At 31.6% G+C, this 21,511-nt stretch overlaps 1 protein-coding gene, 2 non-coding genes and 1 pseudogene across 4 annotated transcripts; 2 read left to right on the top strand and 2 right to left on the bottom strand.

The window, feature by feature from the left end:
- Positions 1-1,415: 1,415 nt before the first annotated feature.
- Positions 1,416-1,549, top strand: LOC120206782. The gene has a single exon (XR_005524142.1). It is a non-coding gene; the product is annotated as a small nucleolar RNA snoR86 (small nucleolar RNA).
- Positions 1,550-1,607: 58 nt separating this feature from the next.
- On the top strand, positions 1,608-1,738 carry LOC120206783. Its single transcript, XR_005524143.1, has one exon. It is a non-coding gene; the product is annotated as a small nucleolar RNA snoR86 (small nucleolar RNA).
- A 385-nt stretch (positions 1,739-2,123) lies between these two features.
- Positions 2,124-5,295, bottom strand: LOC120206761 (protein IQ-DOMAIN 14-like). 2 transcript variants are annotated; one of them, XM_039206352.1, is made up of 6 exons: positions 5,180-5,295; positions 4,449-4,603; positions 3,750-4,199; positions 3,323-3,553; positions 3,014-3,145; positions 2,124-2,841 (listed from the first exon to the last, which is right to left on the bottom strand). In XM_039206352.1, exons 2-6 carry the CDS (start codon positions 4,521-4,523, stop codon positions 2,191-2,193), a joined length of 1,539 nt encoding a protein of 512 aa, XP_039062283.1. In that variant the 5' UTR covers positions 4,524-4,603; positions 5,180-5,295; the 3' UTR covers positions 2,124-2,190. The 2 variants fall into 2 exon arrangements, with proteins under 2 accessions (XP_039062283.1, XP_039062284.1); XM_039206353.1 differs by having other exon boundaries at positions 3,017-3,145.
- Positions 5,296-16,497: 11,202 nt separating this feature from the next.
- On the bottom strand, positions 16,498-21,203 carry LOC120206619 (annotated as a pseudogene).
- Positions 21,204-21,511: the final 308 nt, after the last annotated feature.

The raw sequence follows: 21,511 nt of genomic DNA, 5'->3' as shown, positions 1-21,511 counted from the left end.
GAATATGTTTTTAAAAAATTAAAGTGGTAAAGGATGATGTTGAAAACTGATATTTTATGATATTTGAAAATGAATAAAAAATTTATATGAAAAGACGATAAGGTGAAATATTATCGAGAGTTCTAGGGTGAGATATCATAATATAAGGTTAATAAAAGGCGTGATTTAAAATATTATAAATAACATTATATTTTAGGTTACATGTAACTTAAAATGTTATGTTTTTAACACTTTTTTGTTCAACTAAATATATTATAAAAATATAATATTTTCAGTTGCAACCTAAAATGCTACGAAGAAGGTTTGCACATAAAAAAAAAGTAAGAAAGCGTAACATTTTAAGTTGTTAGGTTGCACGTAACTTAAAATATTATGTTATTTATAATATTTTAAGTTGTATTTTTCTATAATCTTATTTTTACTTTGATGTTAACATTAAACAATCATGTCAGTCGTACGTATGTTAACGATTTAATGACCAATGATATTTTTAAAGTTTGGTGATCAAATCAATATACAAATCAAAGTTTAGTGAATACTGTCACATTTACCCTTAACGTAATTGAATGATGTTTATAATTTAAGGATCGATAAAAATATTTTAAAGTTTAAAAAGTCAATTTAAAATATAATCATAATCTAAAGATTAATATATAATATATTAAAAATTAAAACGTGTTAACCCGAACCCATCTCAATGAATATTATATCATTTCATTAACATGCTATTACTTTTATCGAATTTTGAAGATTTAGGAATTGAACTCGTGATCTAAAAAAATTCGATATATTTTTGAAGGTCTTAGAAACTTTTTAAAAGATCATAAGTTTAATTCTAAAGATCTTAAAAGGTAATTTAAAATTTTTAATTAGTAGAATCAATGATACATTAATTAAACCTGGCGTTGGGGGTAGTCTACTATCCTATCTCCCCTTATCACATTTCATTACATATGGGAATAAGAGTCAGCTAATTAAATTAATTAATTAAACTAATTAATGATATATTAACAAAAAGATCTAAATAGAATAATATTGATAATTTTACCGTTAATAAAATCTTTTAAAACTTAAGAATTAATTTAGAATAATATTATATTTTTATATAAAATGTTTCAAAAAAAATATTATATTACAATTACCTCGAGAAAAAGGTAAATAAAAAAAATTGGGCAAGGGTAGTTTAGTCATTTCGTTATAATTCAATCTCTCCGATTATAAGGGCTAGGGTTTTGGTTCATAGCTTTCCATACCCCTATATAAACCCCCTTTCATCTCTATTCTCCTGCAGTCTCTCAAGGGGTTTTCATATTCTCCATCCTTATTCAAGTTTAATTTTTTCTTTACTTAATTTTCTCAACCAGCTATTTAGTCTTTATTTTCTTTCTCATTCAGTTAAAGGAAGCCAATTTGCAGAGCAAAGGCGTCAAATCTTTTTGTAAAATGGCGTGATTTGCATTGAAGGTTGGCAACAGCATTAAGCGATTCTCCGTGCCCATCAGATTTCGATTTTTCGTTTTGATTGTGGCCTCGAACAAGTCGCAACATCCCTTTCATTTCTTTGATTCTTATTCGTTTTCCGTTCAATTTAAGAAAGCCAATTTGCAGAGCAAAGGCGTCGTACCTTTTATAAAATGGCGTGATTTGCATTGAAGGTTGGCATTAATATTTAGCGATTCTCCGTGCCCGTCAATTTTGAATTTCGTTTTGATCGTGGCCTCGAACAAATCGATACATCTATTTAGTTTCCATTTCAAAACGAAGTTCAAGTTTTTCATATTTTTATGACTACGAAACGGGTAATCTATCTTGGGTCCTCGTTGTTTTCGTTTAAAGGTGTCCAATTTTAGTTGAATTTGGATTTTTGGGCTTGGGTTTAGGGTTCTTTTAAAGGAAAACGGATGTTTTTATCAACCAAATTGAATGGGTATTCTGAGGTTTTCTTGAAGATGGAAGGCAATGGAATTTTAATTTTGAAGAATATGACTGCAGTTCTACGGCAAACGTATCAGATCTTCAAAACACTGTTGCAATTAATAATAATCAAACCCAAATTCCTGGAACACCCAAACCATTGTTTCCTATAGTTTAAAATTAAAATTTCGAAAAAACATATACATAATACACTCAATTAAGAACACCACAATAAGTAATTTAAGGTCAATAATCATTGGGAAAAGTGGGAAAAAATCACACAAATCTGTTAAATGGCTTTCTTCCATCGGATGCATTGGTAGGCGTAGAAAGTGTTGAATCAACACTCATATTGCTCACAGAACCTTTGTTTGACCTGAAAGATCCGACCCCTTGTGCAAATGGGTATGAAAGCCTCCGGTTTGACTCGCTTCGGGGAGTTCCAACGTACCTCTCTCTTGGATTGCTGCTAGGTCTCACTTTGGCTTTTGTTGAAATTGTTGGATTCATGTAGTTCGGAACCGAAAATTGTGGGCAGCTGATAAGGCTGTCGTCGTCCTTAATGTTTGTGTTGAATGGTGAAGCAGCTCTGCTTGATCTTGGATACAGTCGTTTACCAGAACTCGAAGATGGAGTTTGCATCTGTTTTGTTGCAGGGACAACGGTGGACCTTGTGGATTTTGGTGTGGGAGTTTCAATAAAGTTGTCACTGGTGAACTGCCTTTGCTTGCTGCTGCTTGACTGTGGTCTTGAACTAGGCTTCCATTCGGAATTTTGCCTTGGTGGTGTTTGGAAACTCTTCATGCTTTTGCTTTCATGAGCACTGAGGAGAGGTAGACGACGATCTAACCGGCTCCACCACCATTGAGACCCGCTGGGCAGGCTGGAAACAGCGGTGCGAGCTGTTTCCGGAATACCTCTCCATAGCTGTATGAATAGAAATTGGCAGTAAATAAAATCTTCCATGATATTTGGATATGATTCAGTACCAATGTTGGCAGAAGATTTGGACACTAAGAAAAACCCGACTCAAAGCAATATAGTCATAGATTGAACAATATGATACAGATAAACCAATGTAGGCTGGTAAAAATACAACTACCTGGTTAGAATATGCATATGACATGGCCCTTCTCATCTTGATAGCTGCCTCCTCTTTCCTCTGTTGTCTTGCTTCCCTTTCTTCTTTTGTTATAACGCTATAGTCCCAGTTTTTGTTGCCTGCCTCAGACTGATCAGACATTCAACTAAGTTAGGCATTGAACGGCAATAAAGAGAGCAAACACATCGAAATTGAACATGAATATTTTGATTAGCTCTTACAAGAACCAGAACTCATAGGTAAAGAATTGTGTTGATTGTGATAGCAACTTAAAAGAAATATGACATTCAATAACCAACAACTTACTGCCTGGCTTATCCATTTGCCCAAGGTACTCTCAGCTTCCTTATCGTTCTTAAACCGGTCCTGTGCTTGGTTTTCGAACAACTGGATCCTGCGTGACTGAATCTGAGACTGAACTCGCACCAAAAGCTGCATCTGTTTCATGGCATTCGTAGTTTGCCGTCTTGCATTCTGACCTCTCACAACTCCTTGAAGCCTCACTAGTGCTTTCAAAGATCTAAAACTTCGTCTTGCCTGTATTATAAGTTTCAAGAAAATCTAGTTGGAAATCAAATACCGATTCGGAACATGTCAATCTAAAGGCATCTACTGTGCATAACACAACAGGATAGCACGGACCACTGTAGCATATTGTTTCCATAATTCCAGTGGGAACAATGGTCATTTACGGATATCAATAATATGTTAATTAGAGTAATATAAGAGTTACCTTATAACCTCTATAGGCTGCTTGAATTTGGGTTGCTGAAGCGTGTTGGTTCCTTAAAGTTGGTTCTGGTTCAGGATCAACAATCCTAGGAGGAGAAGCTTTTGTAGTAACACCTCTCGGAGAAGCAACTTGTGGAGAACCAGCTCGTGGGGGTGGAGGATGAGGTGGAGATGGAGAAGCAACTCGTGGAGGTGAAACAGATTTTGAAGAACCCCTCGAAGAAGCACCCCTTGAAGAATGAACCTGTGGAGATGCAGGTCTACGAGGCACAATGGGCTGCTCCGGAGGTGAGGAAGGCCTGAATATCAGGTTATGCTCTCGTTCAGCCTCCCCCAAGATTTTCTCGATACTGCTGGGCTTTCTGAAGAGTGGAAGGAATGCGTTGTTTTCTCCACGCCTTAATTTTCCAAGGCCTTTCTTCTTTTTCTTATTACTTCTTTTATCTGATTCCTGAAATGATTTAACCATGGTAAACATCCTATCAGTAACATTTAGTGAAAATTCATGCTTTCCAAGCCAAGAACGCTAAACCATGAGTACTAAACGGACAGAAGAACTAATTTACGGTGCTGCTCCGTATGCACCGGATATGAGGTAGAGTTTGCTAATGCCATGAGATCGAAAACATTAAAATCAATCTACAAAAACACAGATGAAGTGTTGAAGTCTGTATGCACCACTGCTAAAATAACAACTTACATTATTTAGCTTTTCCTTGGAGCATGGTAAGAAAAATCTTTTAATTGCAGAAAACCAACTTCCCTTCTTTCCCATACTGACGGCATTAGTGTGTCGGACTAAGCATCGGAAGAAGTAGAATTAACGAGATATCAGCAGTGCGGTCGATCTCCTATCTGCAAGCATTAAAGCATGCATAAGAATGTTTATGCTACGAACGATACCGATGTTTTCCGGCAAAGAGTATTTCATGCAGACTCGAGAATTCATATCCTCAACCATGAAATCGGATTAAATTCCCTGATAAGAATAATGGCAAGGAACTTTTCATGCCTTAATGAATTCGATCTGAAAGTCTCTTGAAGAATAAATATTGAAACTCGGAAACTTTCACGAACACAACAATAAGGAATTAGCTTGATGATTTAGAACGAATCCCAGGAATTCGGAATCCCCAGTTTTTACCAATAACAGGCCTGAAGTTCTTATCACTACCAGCAACATATCAAAAGTAACAAATACAAAATCTTATGAACAAAGGGTACAAAGAAGAAACAAGTAAATCTTCATAACCAAACCCTAAATGCAAAATCTTCCGCTTCTCCAAGAACATAATCAACACACATCCAAAAGGAAGCTTCACCATGAACTACATGATTAACGAAAACCCAAAACCTTAACTCACAAATATACTTCATAAGAACCCCAAAAAATAATTTTAACAGAAATCCTACATATAACATGTATGGTACCTTGAATGGAGAGCTTCCAAATCCCAAATTCTACAACGAACCCTTCGAAAAGCTGAGTTATAAGAAAGAAAAAGGCAGTAGAAGCCAGCCGTAGAAGACCCTCTCTCTTTTTCTTATTTAATTATCTATTAAAACAAAAGAACTGGGGTAATTCTCTTGTGTGTCCCTTTTTTTGTAGCTTTTTTCTTTCGCCACCTTTCACCTTTTGTTGAATTTGGATTTGGTGCTGGGTTTTTTCAGATTGAGAAAGGAAAAATAAATTCATCAGGCTAATCATGATGATCATTAATTATGCCGGAATTAATAAGAAATGGAGATGGGTTGGCCACTTTCCAACTCGATGTGCTTCCCAACTTCAACTCCCTTGTATGGGATGACTATTTGGATTCCATATCTTATTTTGGGTATTTTTGTATGTAAAAACTAATAATAATATCAATTGAGTTAATATTCAATTGATATTATACCATTATTTGATTACATATCTTTGTATATGTGAGTGTGTATATATTATTAATCTAGTATCTTTATAAGTGATAGTTTATGTTTTAAAAAATTTTAATTATTTGATGATGAACGCTCAAATATTCTCTAGTTTTGATGGTCGAACTCGAGACCTTTAAGAATAAGGCTTAATTAGAAAATTAGTGCCCAAACTATACTATTTTTTTCTAAATAGATGTCCAAACTTTTTTTTTGATTCATCCAAGTGTCTAACATTACAAACGTTACCACTTTAGGTCGCTCGATCGTAACGACTGTTAAGTTCTTCCCTTAAAGGATACATGACACGTTCTGATAATTTTAAAATTTTTATTTAAAATTAAAAAATAAAAATTATATTAAAAACCCAAAAAATTTGAAAACCTTAAAAAACTTAAAATTTTGAAAACTCTAATTTTAACCCCTCAGCCCATGTCGCTCACTGTCCTTTTCCGTTGATGAATCTACACCTGACCTCACCTCCACTCGATGATCAATAACCTCATGAAAAGCCACCAGAACAATAACCAACCGATAACCAATCGACGTGTGAAGGGACAGACACATGATTTTATGTTAGAGGGGGCGAATTTGAACTTATAAAATTTTAGGGGACGAACTTGAACTTATAAAATTTTGGGGTGGGTCAAAACAGATTTTCAATAGAAAATACATAGAAAATTTCTAAAATTTATAATAATTTTAGATTTTTAGGGGGCGACCGCCCCTACTTGCTCCCCCTAGGTCTATCCCTAGACGTGTGTAACCCGACGAATCCAAAGCTACAAATCACGACCTCATGCAATCCAAATGATCAATCGGAGGCAATGATGATGACATATGATTAGGAAGATGACAAGGATGACATCGGCGGCGGCGACCATGTCCGGAAAATACGACATCGACGGGTTAGTAATAGAGATTTTAGGATTTTTAGGGATTTGAAGCCTTTTGTAATTTAATAGAAATTAAGGTTTTTTTATAAATATAATAGTTTTTTTTAATTTTTTTATAAAATTTTTCAAAATTACCATAACTTGACTTGTCACTTAACATAGAAATTTAACAGTCGTTACGGTCCGAATACCTAAAATAGTAACGTTTATAACTTTAGACACCTAAATAAATCTAAAAAAATTTGGACACATATTTAAAAAAACGATATAAGTTGAGTAACTATTTTTTTAATTAAGCCTAAAAATAATAACCTTGGGGCTTTATTCGTACTTCCTCTATGTATTCTTTAAAGTACTGAATCTCTCAAATTCCTATTTAATTCAATTAAATGATGTTTTATTTAACTGGTCCAGACCTATAGTCATTATCTATTACAAATAAAGTATTAAATGATACTTTATTGATAAAAATGAACGATAAAAGAAATTTTAATTAATATTTATATATAAATGAAACTATGGATACAACACAAATGTAGTATTATTATTTTTAGTCCATTTTATTTAATTAATTGATAAGTAAGTGAATTACGTGATAAAGAAAATTTAACATTGAAACAGAAAAAATTGAAACAGAAAGCAATTCCAAACGCTGAGATACGAGTTTAGTGCCACATAAACGACTTCACTATACTACATGCATCCATTAGCTACGAATGCTTAGCAAGTTAAGTCACGATGCAACGAAATGCAATAGACATAATTCACAACATAAGGATATGTAACATATCATCATAAAGATCATAATTTGGATTACCATGAAATAATGAAGTTGCCTTAGCACTAATACTAAAGTGCCTCAGCACCGATACAAAAGTGTATTCGTACTGATACAAAAGTACCATAGCACTAGGGAAGAGAATCCGGATGTCTCTGCTCACGTATTCGAATAGTACATACGCTCAAGTAATCGGGCTTTCCTCGTTGTTTCCCGAGCGTCAACCAAAGGCTAATTTTATGCCACAATATTTTAGTGTTGTTGCTCATAAGGGTTTCGAATATTATTCTTACTTGTAGTCTTATTTAGGAACCCTCGATGCACTCATAACCCCCTTTTTAAGCTTGTAAAGTTATCAAAGTTTTCTACACAAAAATAGTCCGCCAGTACTGATACTGAGTTAGTCAGTATCGATACTGACCTTAAGGTATTGATACTGGTCTTGATATCGATACTAAATTTAGCTTTGATGTTTCATTTAATTGTCAGTATCGATACTCTGATGGAAAGTACCGATACTTTCCCTATGGTATTGATACCCCCATGAATATTGGTACCAAAATTGTATTTTGGAATCCTCAAAGTGTCCCCGGTATTGATACTATCCTTTCGGTATCGATACCAGACCCCGAGTATCGATACTCCTTGAAGGGGTATCGATACTCACCCTAAAAAATTGCCTTATTTCATCTTATACGAAGAACATTATCGATACTGTTCTCATAGTACCGATACCAATGATCTTGAGTGCTTTGTTTAGGCACGTAAATGGCTTTTCAAAGCCTCTCATAAGCTCCCTTAAGGTTACCAAAGGGTTATTAAGTTTTATAAGGTTGTTTAACATCACAAAGAGTCATTTCTTACCTTTAGAGATGCTGAAAAACCTTCCTACACCAAAAGCTCTCACCTTTAATAAATTTGAGGATGAAGAAGAGAGGATAGAAGAGAGGAAGAAGATGACAAATGAGAAGAAAAAGAGAAGAGATTTATTTCAGATTTTTACCCCGTTTATATCATCCCTCCTGAATGATTATTCAATTTTTTTTTCAAACAAGGGGCTAATTACTCCCTTGATCCCTCTTCTTTTAAGCCCAAAACAAAGATGCCATTTTTAACACTTAATGGGCTTCCTACAAGTCCAATTCCTTCATTCTTAACCCAAATAATTTAAATTGAGTTTATTTAATACTCAAATCCCAACGTCTAATACCCGAAACTACTAACCCAATTTTTAGGAGGTTAGAAATATAATTTTATTAATATTCAGATAGAATTAAATGTTTTTAAAATATATCTAAAAGTTCAAAAATGAATAATAAAATATTCGTTTATATATTAATAAAGTTATTATTTATTGACAATATATTAAATATTAATCAATTTAATTATAATGTAAAAGAAAAACCTGATAAATACGACATAATATTTTTTATGTCGACAAGATCGTATCTGTTTAAAGATAACTCTTAATCATTTTACATTGAACGCTTACACCCTTGATACTTTTGATGTTCAAACTTAAAACTTTAAGAAATAACAATGATTCATTGACGATTGAGATTACTTGGTTCGTGCCGGTATAGTATTTCAAAAAGTTAAATATTTAAAGCCCCCCTTCACACGTACAAAGAGGGGCCAACAAGAAACGGTCAAAATGTGCTTCATAGATTTCGTATGCAATATTCGACACGGTTTATATGTGATCGCGACAAATATATCAAAACAAAAGAAAATAACACGATGAATATTAAAATAAAAGTTGATTTTACGAAATAAACATTAATTCTTTTGGTAATTTTTAAATAAAGTCAAAAAAATAAAGTTTAATATTGTGAATGAAATAAATTAAATAGAGAGGATTGTTCTCGTAATAAAATTCTAAAATATCCGATTTGAATTAGTCGACTAATAGATTGAATATCAATGACTAATTAAAAAATATGATTATCAACTAATTAAATTTAAGAAATTATTTGATATATAATTTATATAAATTTTGACGATGTTATTATATTATAGTTTATAAAAATATATAATATTTTATACATAACTATAAATTTTATATAAAATAATTAATTTACATAAAAACAAAAACATGCGATTATAGGCCTGTAAATGAACCGAACACACACGAACGGAGGTATGCTCATGTTCGTTCATTTAATAAATAAACGAACATAAACGAACAAAATTTTTTTATTCATGTTCGTTCATTTAAATAATAAACAAACATAAACGAACAACACAAACACAAAAAAAAACTTATTCGAGCACAACAAACGAATGTAAAAAAAGTAAACAACAAGAATAACAACTTAAAATTCATTAATATAACCTACAACTTTAGAGTTAATTTGTTCGAATACGAAAAAAACATACATAAATCATAAATAAGCTATATGAACATAATAAAGTCTTAAAGTTAATTTGTTCAACAAAACAATCTTCTTGAAATCCAAACAACTTATTGAAATCCAAACAACTTCAATAATCTTCGTAACATATTCAACTTACTCTCTGTTCGAACATAAATGAACATAAATGAACGAACATACATGAACATATAATCGAACGTTCACGAAAGTAAATGAACGAACGAGCCCTTTGTTCATGTTTGTTCATTTAATTAAACAAACACAAAATCTTGTTCATGTTCGTTCATTTAATAAATAAACGAACATAAACGAATTTCCACCGCAAAATTCATGAACGGTTCGCTGAACGTTCAGTTCATTTACAGGCCTAGGCGATTATATATATATAATGTAAAACTCTTTTAATTTTACACAGATTTAGGACAGTTAGATGAGTGAAAATAGATGATTCAGATTAACAGTAGGATATGTGAAGATATTCACTTAGAAAAAAAAAACAAGGAATAAATCTAGGCCATCTATTTTTGCTTATCCAACGGTCTTAAATCTATGTAAAACTAAAGAGTTTTACATTGTGTATGTGGTCCTAACCCATATAAATATATATATATATATATAGTTTTATATAGATTTAGGACCGTTGGATGAGTGGAAATAGATGACTTAGATTGATTTATTTTTTCCAATAAATATATTCACATTTTCTACTTTTAATCTCATCCATCTATTTTCACTCATCTAACGATCCTAAATTTGTGTAAAACTAAAAGAGTTTTACATTATGTAAGAAAATCCTATAAAATTAATGGTGGATAGCAGGACATGCACTCTAAATTTTTTACATGAGAAGCAGACTTAGAGTTTTGCTCATTGAAAAAAATTAAGAAAAAGAAAATAAAAAAATGATAAAGTAATTGTATAAAGCCTTGAAAGGTCGTTGTAACTGAATATAATGATTTTTATTAGTCCAATAGGACAAACAGATAAATTATTTAGGAAAATATGACAAATAAAAGTTTATTTTGAGATTTATCGTATTTTTTATAGTATTCATAAAACTCGTCGCATCAAGGCGACGAGTTAAAAAAAATATTTTTTATTCAAACTCGTCATCTCGAGTTGAAGAGATCATATAAAATATATTTTTTATTAAAATTTATCACATTGAAGTAAAAAGTTAGAATAAAAATATTATTTTATTAAAAATATGATTTTATTAAAACTCGTCATCTCAACATGACGAGTTCAATACAGTGTAGAAAATATCGTAAATCCTAAAATAAAAATGTTTGTGGCATATTACAATATTACAATATTGTTAATATACTAAATTTCAGTAACTGATAATCTAAATTTCAGTTAATATACTAACAAACAGAAACAATCATTTGAGTAAATATTACAATATTTACTTTGTTATTTGCAGCAATTATAAACTAATAGGAAGTATAGGTTCATTTACCTAACAACTGAAGAAAATGGTTAATTATATATAGGGATGGACGCATGAATTTATGTCCGGGTACAAACTTAAGAAGTTATATTAAACTTTGTTGGGGGTATGAAGTTATAAATTTTAGGGGTACGAAATTAGATAATTAATATAAAATATGAAGGAAAAAAACCTTAAATATAAGGGAATTTAAAATTTTTAGAGGATGCGACCGCATTCTAGAACCCCACGGTCCATCCCTGATTACAAGGATAGATGCAGAAAGCCCTTAGGTGGTCAAGTGCATCCTCATTATATAACAAAAAAAAGGTGAAACTTAGTTTAATATGTTAAGGAAAAATAAAAAAATAAAAAATTTACATACCCGTTATTTTGAAGAAATGGATATTAAAATTTTGGATCTCGTTCTGAAATTTCTAGATCCGTCACTGCCCGGTTATATACACCCAAAACCAAAATTGAAATTATTCTTTTCGTGTCTAGGGTGTTCTCCAATTTCGAAATATCTGTATTTCTCATGGAAGTGAAAGTAGATAGTTTGCAGATTTAAAGGTTGAAGAAACAAGGCTCAACCATTGAGCCAAAGTAGCTAATGGATTTAAATCTGACTATATAAGTTATTTATGTTGTATATTAATGTAAACTTAAATTTTTAATATTTTATATATATTAACTTAAATTCACATATTAAATTAATTTTACATCTTAACATTAAAAATATATTTTATTTTTTTATTAACTTATTAAATATATTTTAATCGTGTATTAAAATTTTTATTTTAACTTAAAAATATATTTTGATCTTTATCTTAAATTAACAAAAATATATTTTATTCTTATCTTAACTTATTACATAAATTATTTTCTTAACTTAAATTATTAAATATATTCTATTCTTACCTTAAATTATAAAATATAATTAATTCTCATTTTAACTTAAAACATTTCTTTTATTCTAATCTTAACTTAAAAATACATTTTTATTTTAACTACAAAATATATATTTTATTTTTATCTTAGCTATACAAAATATATTATATTTTTATCTTAAATTAAAATATTATCAGAAAAATATAAATATTTAAGTTATGATAAGAATAAATTATATATTTTTTAATTTAAGATAAGATTAAAATATATTTTTAAATAAAAATAAGAATAAAATGTATTTTTAGATTACTAAAAGAATAAAATATATTTAATAAGTTAAGATTAAAAATACATTTGGGTAAACTACATAAATGACCACATAATTATGAGTCAGGTCGCAAAATGACCACCATTTTCAAAATTACGACAAATATCCCATTGGACTATTTAAATGGGTTCAAAGTGGCCACACGACGTTAACATTTAACGGATGTGTTTACGTGACGATTAAAAAATTAGTATAATTAGGGTGCGGGTCCTTGTAAAGTTATGTATTTGCGGCGCTTGCACCCTACTTTGTTTTCTTCCATTTTGGTCTCTACTTGTATATGATTTATTTCCTTGGATTTTCATTAAATTAATTTGATCCTGATTTGTTTATAATTTGTCTAATGTCTTAATTTGAGCATTAACTTTAAAATCTTTTATTCTAATCATGTATTAAATTTGTAGATTAAATATCCTAGATTTTAGAATTAATCAATTTGATCACCAAGATTAACTTTAATTCTTAATTTTTAATTAGATCTTAATTTCAATTTAATATAACAAAATGTTGTTTAACCAGGTACCCTCATACCCAGTACCCAGTTTATTATATATATATATTGTTTTATATTAAATTTTTATTTATAATTCTCAAATTATTTCACTCTAACATTCTAAATTCCTAATTTCTTGGATTTTACCACCATAATATTTTCAATTCTTTATTTCTTATATTATTTCACATTATCATTCTAAATTATTTTTTAAAATATTTATTTTAACTTTGAAACATTTGAAATTTAATTATAATTTTTGTTTTAATTTTTAATAAATTTTTTCAATTATATAATTTGATTTTTTTTAAACTTTATGTGTGAATTATATATTATAAACCTTTAAATTTTAAATTTTAGAATTTTTCTATATATGTTTTTAAAAATAATATATTCTTTAAAAAATAAAAAAATTATAAATCGGGTACCCTGAACCAAAAATAGGGTACCCAAGTTTTACGGGTACCCGAATGTAATGGGTCGGGACATGGGTCTAATTTTTTTATACCCAAAAATTTTGGGTACCAGGTTTTGAACACCCCTAGTGGTAGGACTTTGAAGGAGTAAAGAGAGTGACTAAACTGTAAAACATACAAAAGATAATGACCTAGATGTGAGAAAAATGTTATTTGTCAAACGAATAAAATATAAATTTATTGTTTTCATATTTATTTTTTAATTATTATATATATATGAAATCATTAAAAATAATTTAATATTCAAATTATAATATATATTATATTATAATTAATGATATATATATATATATGTATTATAGTTAATATTCAAATTATAATCATAAGATTGTGATATGTGTCACAATTTGATTGGAGAAATAAATTTATTAAATTAAATTGAAATTAGGACCTAATTAAAAATTAAGAATTAAAGTTTATATTGGTGATCAAATTGATTAATTATAAAATCTAGGGGATTTAATCTACAAAATTAATACATGACTAGAATAAAAGATTTTAAAGTTAATGCTCAAATTAAGGCATTAGGGAAAATTAAAAACAAAATCAGGATCAAATTGGATTAAATGAAAATCCAAGGAAACAAATCATATACAAGTGGTGAACCAAATGGAAGAAACAAAGCAAGGTGACAGCGCCGCGAATACGTAACTTTATAAGGACCCGCACCCTAATTGTACCAATTTTTTTAACTACCATGTAAATACCTCCGTTAAATGTTAACGTCGTGTGTTTATTTTGAACCCATTTAAATAGTCCAGTGGTATATTTGTCACAATTTTAAAAATGGTGGTCATTTAGCGACCTAACCCATAGTTATGTGGTCATTTATGTAGTTTACCCAATATTTTTCAATGTTAAGATGTAAAATTAATTTAATATGTGAATTTAAGTTAAGATATAAATATTCAAAATTTAAGTTTACACAAATATACAACATGTATAATATATGTAGTCAAGTTTAAATAAAATAACTACTTTGGTTTAATGGTTGAGCCTTGCTTCTTTAACCCACGAACCCTAGGTTTAATTTCCCTAGGCATCATTTAAGCACCCAAAATTTTCTTTCCTCGGGGGGGGGGGGACACATGTCACCCTGTGATTGGTGAGAAAAATATATTAAATTAAAATAAATATAATTGTCTAATTGGATGGTGACACATGTCATTACAATGATACTATTTGATTTAAGGGTTAAGTTTATTTTAATTTATTAAAATTAGGACCAAATTGATAGAATATACAAGTAACAATGACCAAATGTGTAATTATACCAAATATTTTAATTTCCACATCAGCTTCTCCGTTAATATTAACGGTAAGTGGCTTAATTGAATGCATTTAAATAGTTGAGTGACCTGACCTGATTGATAAAATTTCAAAAAAAGTGGTCAAAATGAGAGGGACGATAGTTAGGTCGTCACTAGTGTAGTTTACCCTTTATTTTAAATAATTTATCTTTAAAATTTTAACTAATTTATAATTATACGTTGAGCCCTTTAGAATTTTAAATTTTTATAAATTAAATTAATGGTTTTTATCGTTAATAGTTCTCATCGATGCTCGTCTAGCATTGTAGAATTTTTTATGAGTGCTTAATTTAGTTATTATTTCATTGTTAATTACTCCTTTATTTTTCGGTTTATGTTGCTAAGTTGGGTGTTTTCTCTTATTTTTCATGCAGGGCATTGAGTTTCAGAAACTAAGCTAAAAAAATGAAATTATGCAGCTTTTTCTATTTTTCTAGAATCATGGTTAGATTAGTGGGTTTGGGGCATGCTTGCTGACGTGGAGACGAGTCAACATCTTCTAGAAGGGTCAGCTGGAAAATCTGTGTGGATAGAACACTCAACACGAATCAAACTTTAATTTCGAGATTTCCTTTATTTTGGGGATTTAATTTGAATAATTTTGAAAATTGTCTTTTATTACTTTGTTGAGTATTCATCCTTAAAGAACCATAAATATCCCCTTTGGGATATGTTTGAACATATCTCTCATATCCAAGATTGTCTTGTTCTTTCTTTTCTCTAGTTTTTATAAAAGTTTTTCATTGTTTAATTTATATCGCTTTTACTTTTCAAGTTTTATTTTTATTTTATAAAAAATGCTAAGCATGATTTCTATCATGCTTAGCTAAGTTTTTCATAGCCGAAAGTTGAAGTGATGACTCAATTCCTAACGTGAGAATTGAAAAGTACCTCACACCCTCCTGGGTTAAATTTCTCAATTTTCTGAAGGCAAGATTGGCAGATAGTCTTTCTTTAAATCAAAACGCTTTCATTTCGAAAATAGATTTTGGCTTGAACGTTGTTAAGGTTTATTGTTGGGATTATAGAACCAATTGATTTGAATTCCTTCGAGCACACTTAGCGATTGCGAGCTAAAGGAAGATTGGGAGCGAGTTCAACTTTCATAGAGAAAGCATAATTCGAGTAAGCTTTTCAAGCACTTTTAAATTGTTTTGAATTGACAACAATAGTCACGGTTAATCCAAACAAGGATTGAGATTTCTAAAATAGATTTGAGAAAATCAATCATGAAGGAGAAGAGTGAGTTACAAGGGTTGAACCTTGCGGACTCAAACCGACATTTAACCGAAGTAAAATCATATTCAAGGATCGTTTGAAAATTGAGACAAAGTGGAAGTCCGAGACTGATTTTTACAAATTGAATTTATTTACGTTTAATTTTTACTTCATATTCTTCAATCAACAACAACCCCTTTTATTTACTTTCTTTGCAACGCACACCTAGCATAAAAGGAAGACCAATTTATCAGAAATTACAATATTCCCTGCAAATCTACCCTTACTCTATCTATTCTACTTATTTTCATTTTATTTTTATTGAGATTAACACATTTATTTTTGGAATTAAAACCACACGTTGCCAATTTTCTTAATAATAAAACTCGGATGACACATATTTTTGTCATTATTGAGCACTATTTCATTGCATTGTAGTTCCTTTTCTTTGTTTATTGCATTGGAATGTGTAAATTTATTTATCTATATTATTTTAATTTATTAATGGTTATTTTTTAAGTAAATCATCACCATAATATAACTGTTTTCATTATTTAAAAATATTATGACCTTTGAAAATAATAATTTTAGAATTATATGCTGCACAAACACAACCATCACAATTGAATATTGTGGAGTCAATTAAAGCCAAGGCCAGTGCCTTGAAACTTTTGGTTTGTAATCTGATCCAATGTCTGCACCATTTGAGGTGACAAATGGTTAACCCAATCTCCAATTTCACCTTTCCTGAAGAAATCAGCATTGCTAATAGGATGTTTTGTGTCTGTGGTGTCCCTTTTGTTCCCATCCTGCTTGCTCATATTCTCAAAACTACACAGCTTCACAATTTCTTCCGCCATCTCTTTCTTTTCTTCCTCTATTGAGAACGGCACTCCCAAAAACTCCGCCACTTTCCTTTCATAGTCCCACAACTTCTTCTTCACGTCTTCGTATTTCAAGAACAACACCTTCTCCGGCGACTCCGAGCTAGCTTTCCAATACCCCAAAAGGTGATCCCAGAATGGCCCCTCATGCGAGACCCCTTCGCAGAAAGACTCGAAGGTTTCTTCTAATGTAAGCGGCGGTAACTCTTTAGGTTTCGCCTGTTAGAACAAAATCATAATAAACATAAAATTCAACAAGGATTAGGCATGTAAAATCATTAAGAATAGGATACTATATTTGTATAAATGTATATGAATCTATTGTTAGAGATTATCCAAAAGGTTAAGATCTTCTAGGAAAATTAGTTTTTATGTGAATTCAATAACGAGCGGATGAATTAATCCACGGGAGCAATTGCATCCCCATTATTTTAGAAAAAGTGTAACAATTAATTTAATGTGTTAATGAAGGGAGAATAAAAATACGAAAATTTGCACACCCAATCTTTTTTTTAATATTAAAATTTTGGATTTTTTTTAAATTTTTGGATCTGTCACTGAATTGAATATTAAGTCAATCTATTACGTATTTATAATTCTACCCCACATCAAATCATCAAAACAACTTATGATATCTACTCGAATGGATTGAGGGACCCTAAAAATTTCAAAATTTCAAAATTTTTATATATTTTAAATATTTTTTTTGTATTTTAATTTAAAAATTTGTTTTCACCCCTGAATTTTATAGTTTCGCCATCCTTTAGAATCTTATAAATTTGTCTTGTCCAACATAAAATATTGTGCTTGTATCTAAGTAGGCACTTAATTTGTTTGCATGACACTTTAATACCTATGACACAAGTAATATAATTGATCATTTAATTTTATGTCATACTTTATGATAACATTATATATATATCCATAATTATGAATTTTAATTCAACGTCACCTTATTCGAGAAATGCCATTTCGAGACCAGAACATCTTTGGGGTCTCAACAGAGGTAAACGAACCGGCACGGCGAGCTAACGTCGGTGATGCGTCGAGGGAACAAAGAGAAAGGAATGTGTGTCGAAATAACCCGAGGCGAAGGAAGATTATCGACAAACGACGTCGAACCACGTCCACGAATATGTAGTTCGAGTACGATCATCAAGTCCTGGTGACTTGCTTTGCTCAAAGGATGATCGGAGAAATCAAAGGAATCCCTATTGATAATTGCTTGCTTTGCTCGTTCAGCTAATTAGTATAGACAGAGGTGATAGAACTAATAGATTACTGTGTTTGAATTGGGGGATTATTTAAGTTGTTTCTCTCTGTTTGGGGATTGGGTTCTTTGCAGTAGCAATTGCTACATTTCTTTGTGATAAATGAAGTAAATGATTTATCTAAAAAAAACTACGTATTTAGTCATTTAATTATTTGAACGATTTTATTTTAGTTATCAGGTTATTTTTTTTAAATCATATCTAATGTATCGTTTTTATTTTATTTTAGTCACCTATAATTAAAAAAAATAACAGAATTATCGATATGATATTTTTTTTCAATAATGATGTGACATTATCTTATGAAAACACATTACCATTATTGTTAATTTTTTAATATCATGTGAACAAAATAAAATCAATATATAACATTAAATATGATATTTAAAAAATTAGAGTATTAAAATAAAATTATATGAATAATTAGATGAATAAATGTATAATTTACTATTTGAACTATTAAGTTTTATTCAACAAAAGTAAAAATAATAAAGAAATTTCAAGTGTGAACAGTACTCCTATTGTCTGCCATGGTTAGAGATGATAATGTAGCAGGACATGGTTTTCTTGCCCACGTCTACCTTGCCGTTGCATGATTGTTAAAAGAGAAAATAAAATCAGAGGCAAAAAATGTCTTATAATATACGATTTTAACCAATTTTTTTTGGATTTTTTCAAAATGACCAACTAAATCGCAATGCCATCGATAATTCGCAACGCGATCTCCAGTATCGCAAATCAGTTTCCAGATTCGCAACGCGAACTTCGACTATCGCATTGCGATTTACATATTCGCATTGCGATAGTCCAAGTTCGCGTTGCGATAGTCCAAGTTCGCGTTGCGATAGTCGAAGTTCGCGTTGCGATTTTCCAAATTCGTTGCGATAGTCGAAGTTCGCGTTGCGATTTTTCAAATTCGTTGCGATTTTCCAAATTCGTTGCGATAGTCGAAGTTCACGTTGCGATTTATTCCAAATTCGTTGTGATAGTCCAAGTTCGCGTTGCGATTTATTCCAAGTTCGTTGCGATAGTCGAAGTTCGCGTTGCGATAGTCGAAGTTCGCGTTGCGATTTATTCCAAGTTCGTTGCGATAGTCCAAGTTCGCGTTGCGATTTATTCCAAGTTCGTTGCGATAGTCGAAGTTCGCGTTGCGATTTATTCCAAATTCGTTGCGATAGTCGAAGTTCGCGTTGAGATTTATTCCAAGTTCGTTGCGATAGTCAAAGTTCGCGTTGCGATTTATTCCAAATTCGTTGCGATAGTCCAAAATCGCAATGACTGGTGGTATTGCATTTGTTTCTTAAGAATTTTCTCTAAAAAGATAGTATTCGCGCGGACGTGTCGAAGACACGTATTACCACGACCACGACCACGACCACGACCCGAGACGAGACTAGATGGCGGCGGCGGCGGCACGCGAGAGTCCCCTTGTTCTCTATCACTCGACAAGGAAGTGGGAAACCCAAGCCTTAAACACCATTCCCAATAGTGTTTCCAATACTATGTGGGATTGAGCATTACCAACACTTGTTCCCAATACTATGTGGGATTGAGCCTTAAATAGTGATATTATTTTTGAATGTTTTGCTTAAAATTGCAATAATCGTGATTGATTATAGATTGACTTTTAATTATGATATATTTAATCGTATAATACTAATGCAATTGGTTGCTGATTCAGTTGTTTTAAGGTGCATGATTGTTAATTGTTTCCAGAATAATCACATTGTATTGGAAACAAGTGTTGGTAATGCTCAATCCCACATAGTATTGGAAACACTATTGGGAATGGTATTTAAGGCTTGACTTTCCCACTTCCTTGTTGAGTGATAGAGAACAAGGGGGACTCTCGCGCGCCGCTGCTGTCTCGTCTCGTCTCGTGGTCGTGGTAATACGTGTCTTCGACACGTCCGCGCGAATATTATCTTTTTAGAGAAAATTCTTAAGAAACAAATGCAATACCACCAGCCGTTGCGATTTTAGACTATCGCAACGAATTTGGAATAAATCGCAACGCGAACTTCGACTATCGCAACAAATTTGGAAAATCGCAACGCGAACTTCGACTATCGCAACGAATTTGGACTATTGCAACGAATTTGGAAACTGATTTGCGATACTGGAGATCGTGTTGCGAATTATCAATCGCATTGCGATTTAGTTGGGCATTTTGGCAAATCCAAAAAAAGTTGGTTAAAATCGTATAGTATAAGGCATTTTTGGTCACTGAGGTTATTTTCTCTTGTTAAAATCATTAATATCAACGGATGGATAATGGACACGAACTTGATGAGTTTTAACCTGATCGAATCGATCAGATTGAGTTTTTAAAAAAAACCATGTTCGGATCGGATATTTTGGAGGTGTATTCGGGTCGGGTCAAGTTTAAGTTTATGGTGAAAAAATTCGAATCCATCCGAGCCGAAAAAAATATAATGTTCCTTATATTTTTTTAGGGATAATTACAATGATACTCCTCTATATATATTATTTTTTTATCAATTAAATCTTTATTTTTAAATAGAATATATTATTTCAAACCGAATCGAGTTCAGATTTTATTTCAAAAAATTGAATCAAATTCGAGTCGGGCAAAAGATGTAAAATTTTTCGGGTCGAGTTAGTTTAGATGAGACGATATTTAGGCACCCCAGTATGCCAACGCGAGAAAAACTACATATTACACTCTAATCTAAATAAGAAAATCCAAACAAAGTTTTCAGTTAGTCCTACTCTAACCTTTCTCTTGCAAACAGAATCACCATGGCTAAAGCCGTGTTATCGGCAATTCCCACTTACTATATGCAATCTTCATTGTTGCCAAGCCATGTTTGTAAAGCTATTGAAAGATTAATCCTCACTTTCATTTGGAAATCAAATGAGGAGTCTAATGCTATCTCCCTTGCCGAATGGAGTTTGCTCTGTCAGCCAGCCTTATCAAAATGGAGGATTGGGCATCAGAAACCAATTGTGGCACAACACCGCTCTTATCTGAAAAATTTGCAATGCTCTGATTGTTTCGCCTAATGGGCTCTGGATTAAAGTGCTACGAGAGAAGTACTCAGTTCTGGAGCCGATCCCGTCTTCTCTCCACAAGTCTCCTTGTTCTCCGCTCTGGCGTAGCATCGCTAATACTTGGCCGAGTTTCCACTCGAATTTGTCTTGGTCAGTGGGTGATGGAGTTTCCATTCGCCTTTGGTCTGAGACAGGCCCTCTAGCTCATTGGAAACGTTCCTCGATAGCGCTTGTCTTTTGTCCTTGATGGCAGTGTTCTCGGCTATATCTAGAGTATTATTCCTCCTTGGACAGCTCTAGGTCCTGACCGTTGTCATTGAAAGCATGGAAGTCCGGGGGGAATTTTATAGGTTCACAGTGCTTATAATGTCTTGGCTTCGGATTCTTAGGATAGTATTGATCCCAATTAGAAGTTGATTCGCAAGCAACCTGTTCCTGAAAGGCTTCAAATTTTTATGTGGCTAATTGCTCATGATAAAATA

The sequence above is a fragment of the Hibiscus syriacus genome, unplaced genomic scaffold (genome assembly GCF_006381635.1).
Source record: "Hibiscus syriacus cultivar Baekdansim isolate YM2019G1 unplaced genomic scaffold, ASM638163v2 tig00013960_pilon, whole genome shotgun sequence".
NCBI classification, from domain to species: Eukaryota; Viridiplantae; Streptophyta; class Magnoliopsida; order Malvales; family Malvaceae; genus Hibiscus; species Hibiscus syriacus.
Note: the sequence above shows the minus strand (reverse complement) of the source record. Positions and strands in the feature narration are given on the sequence as shown.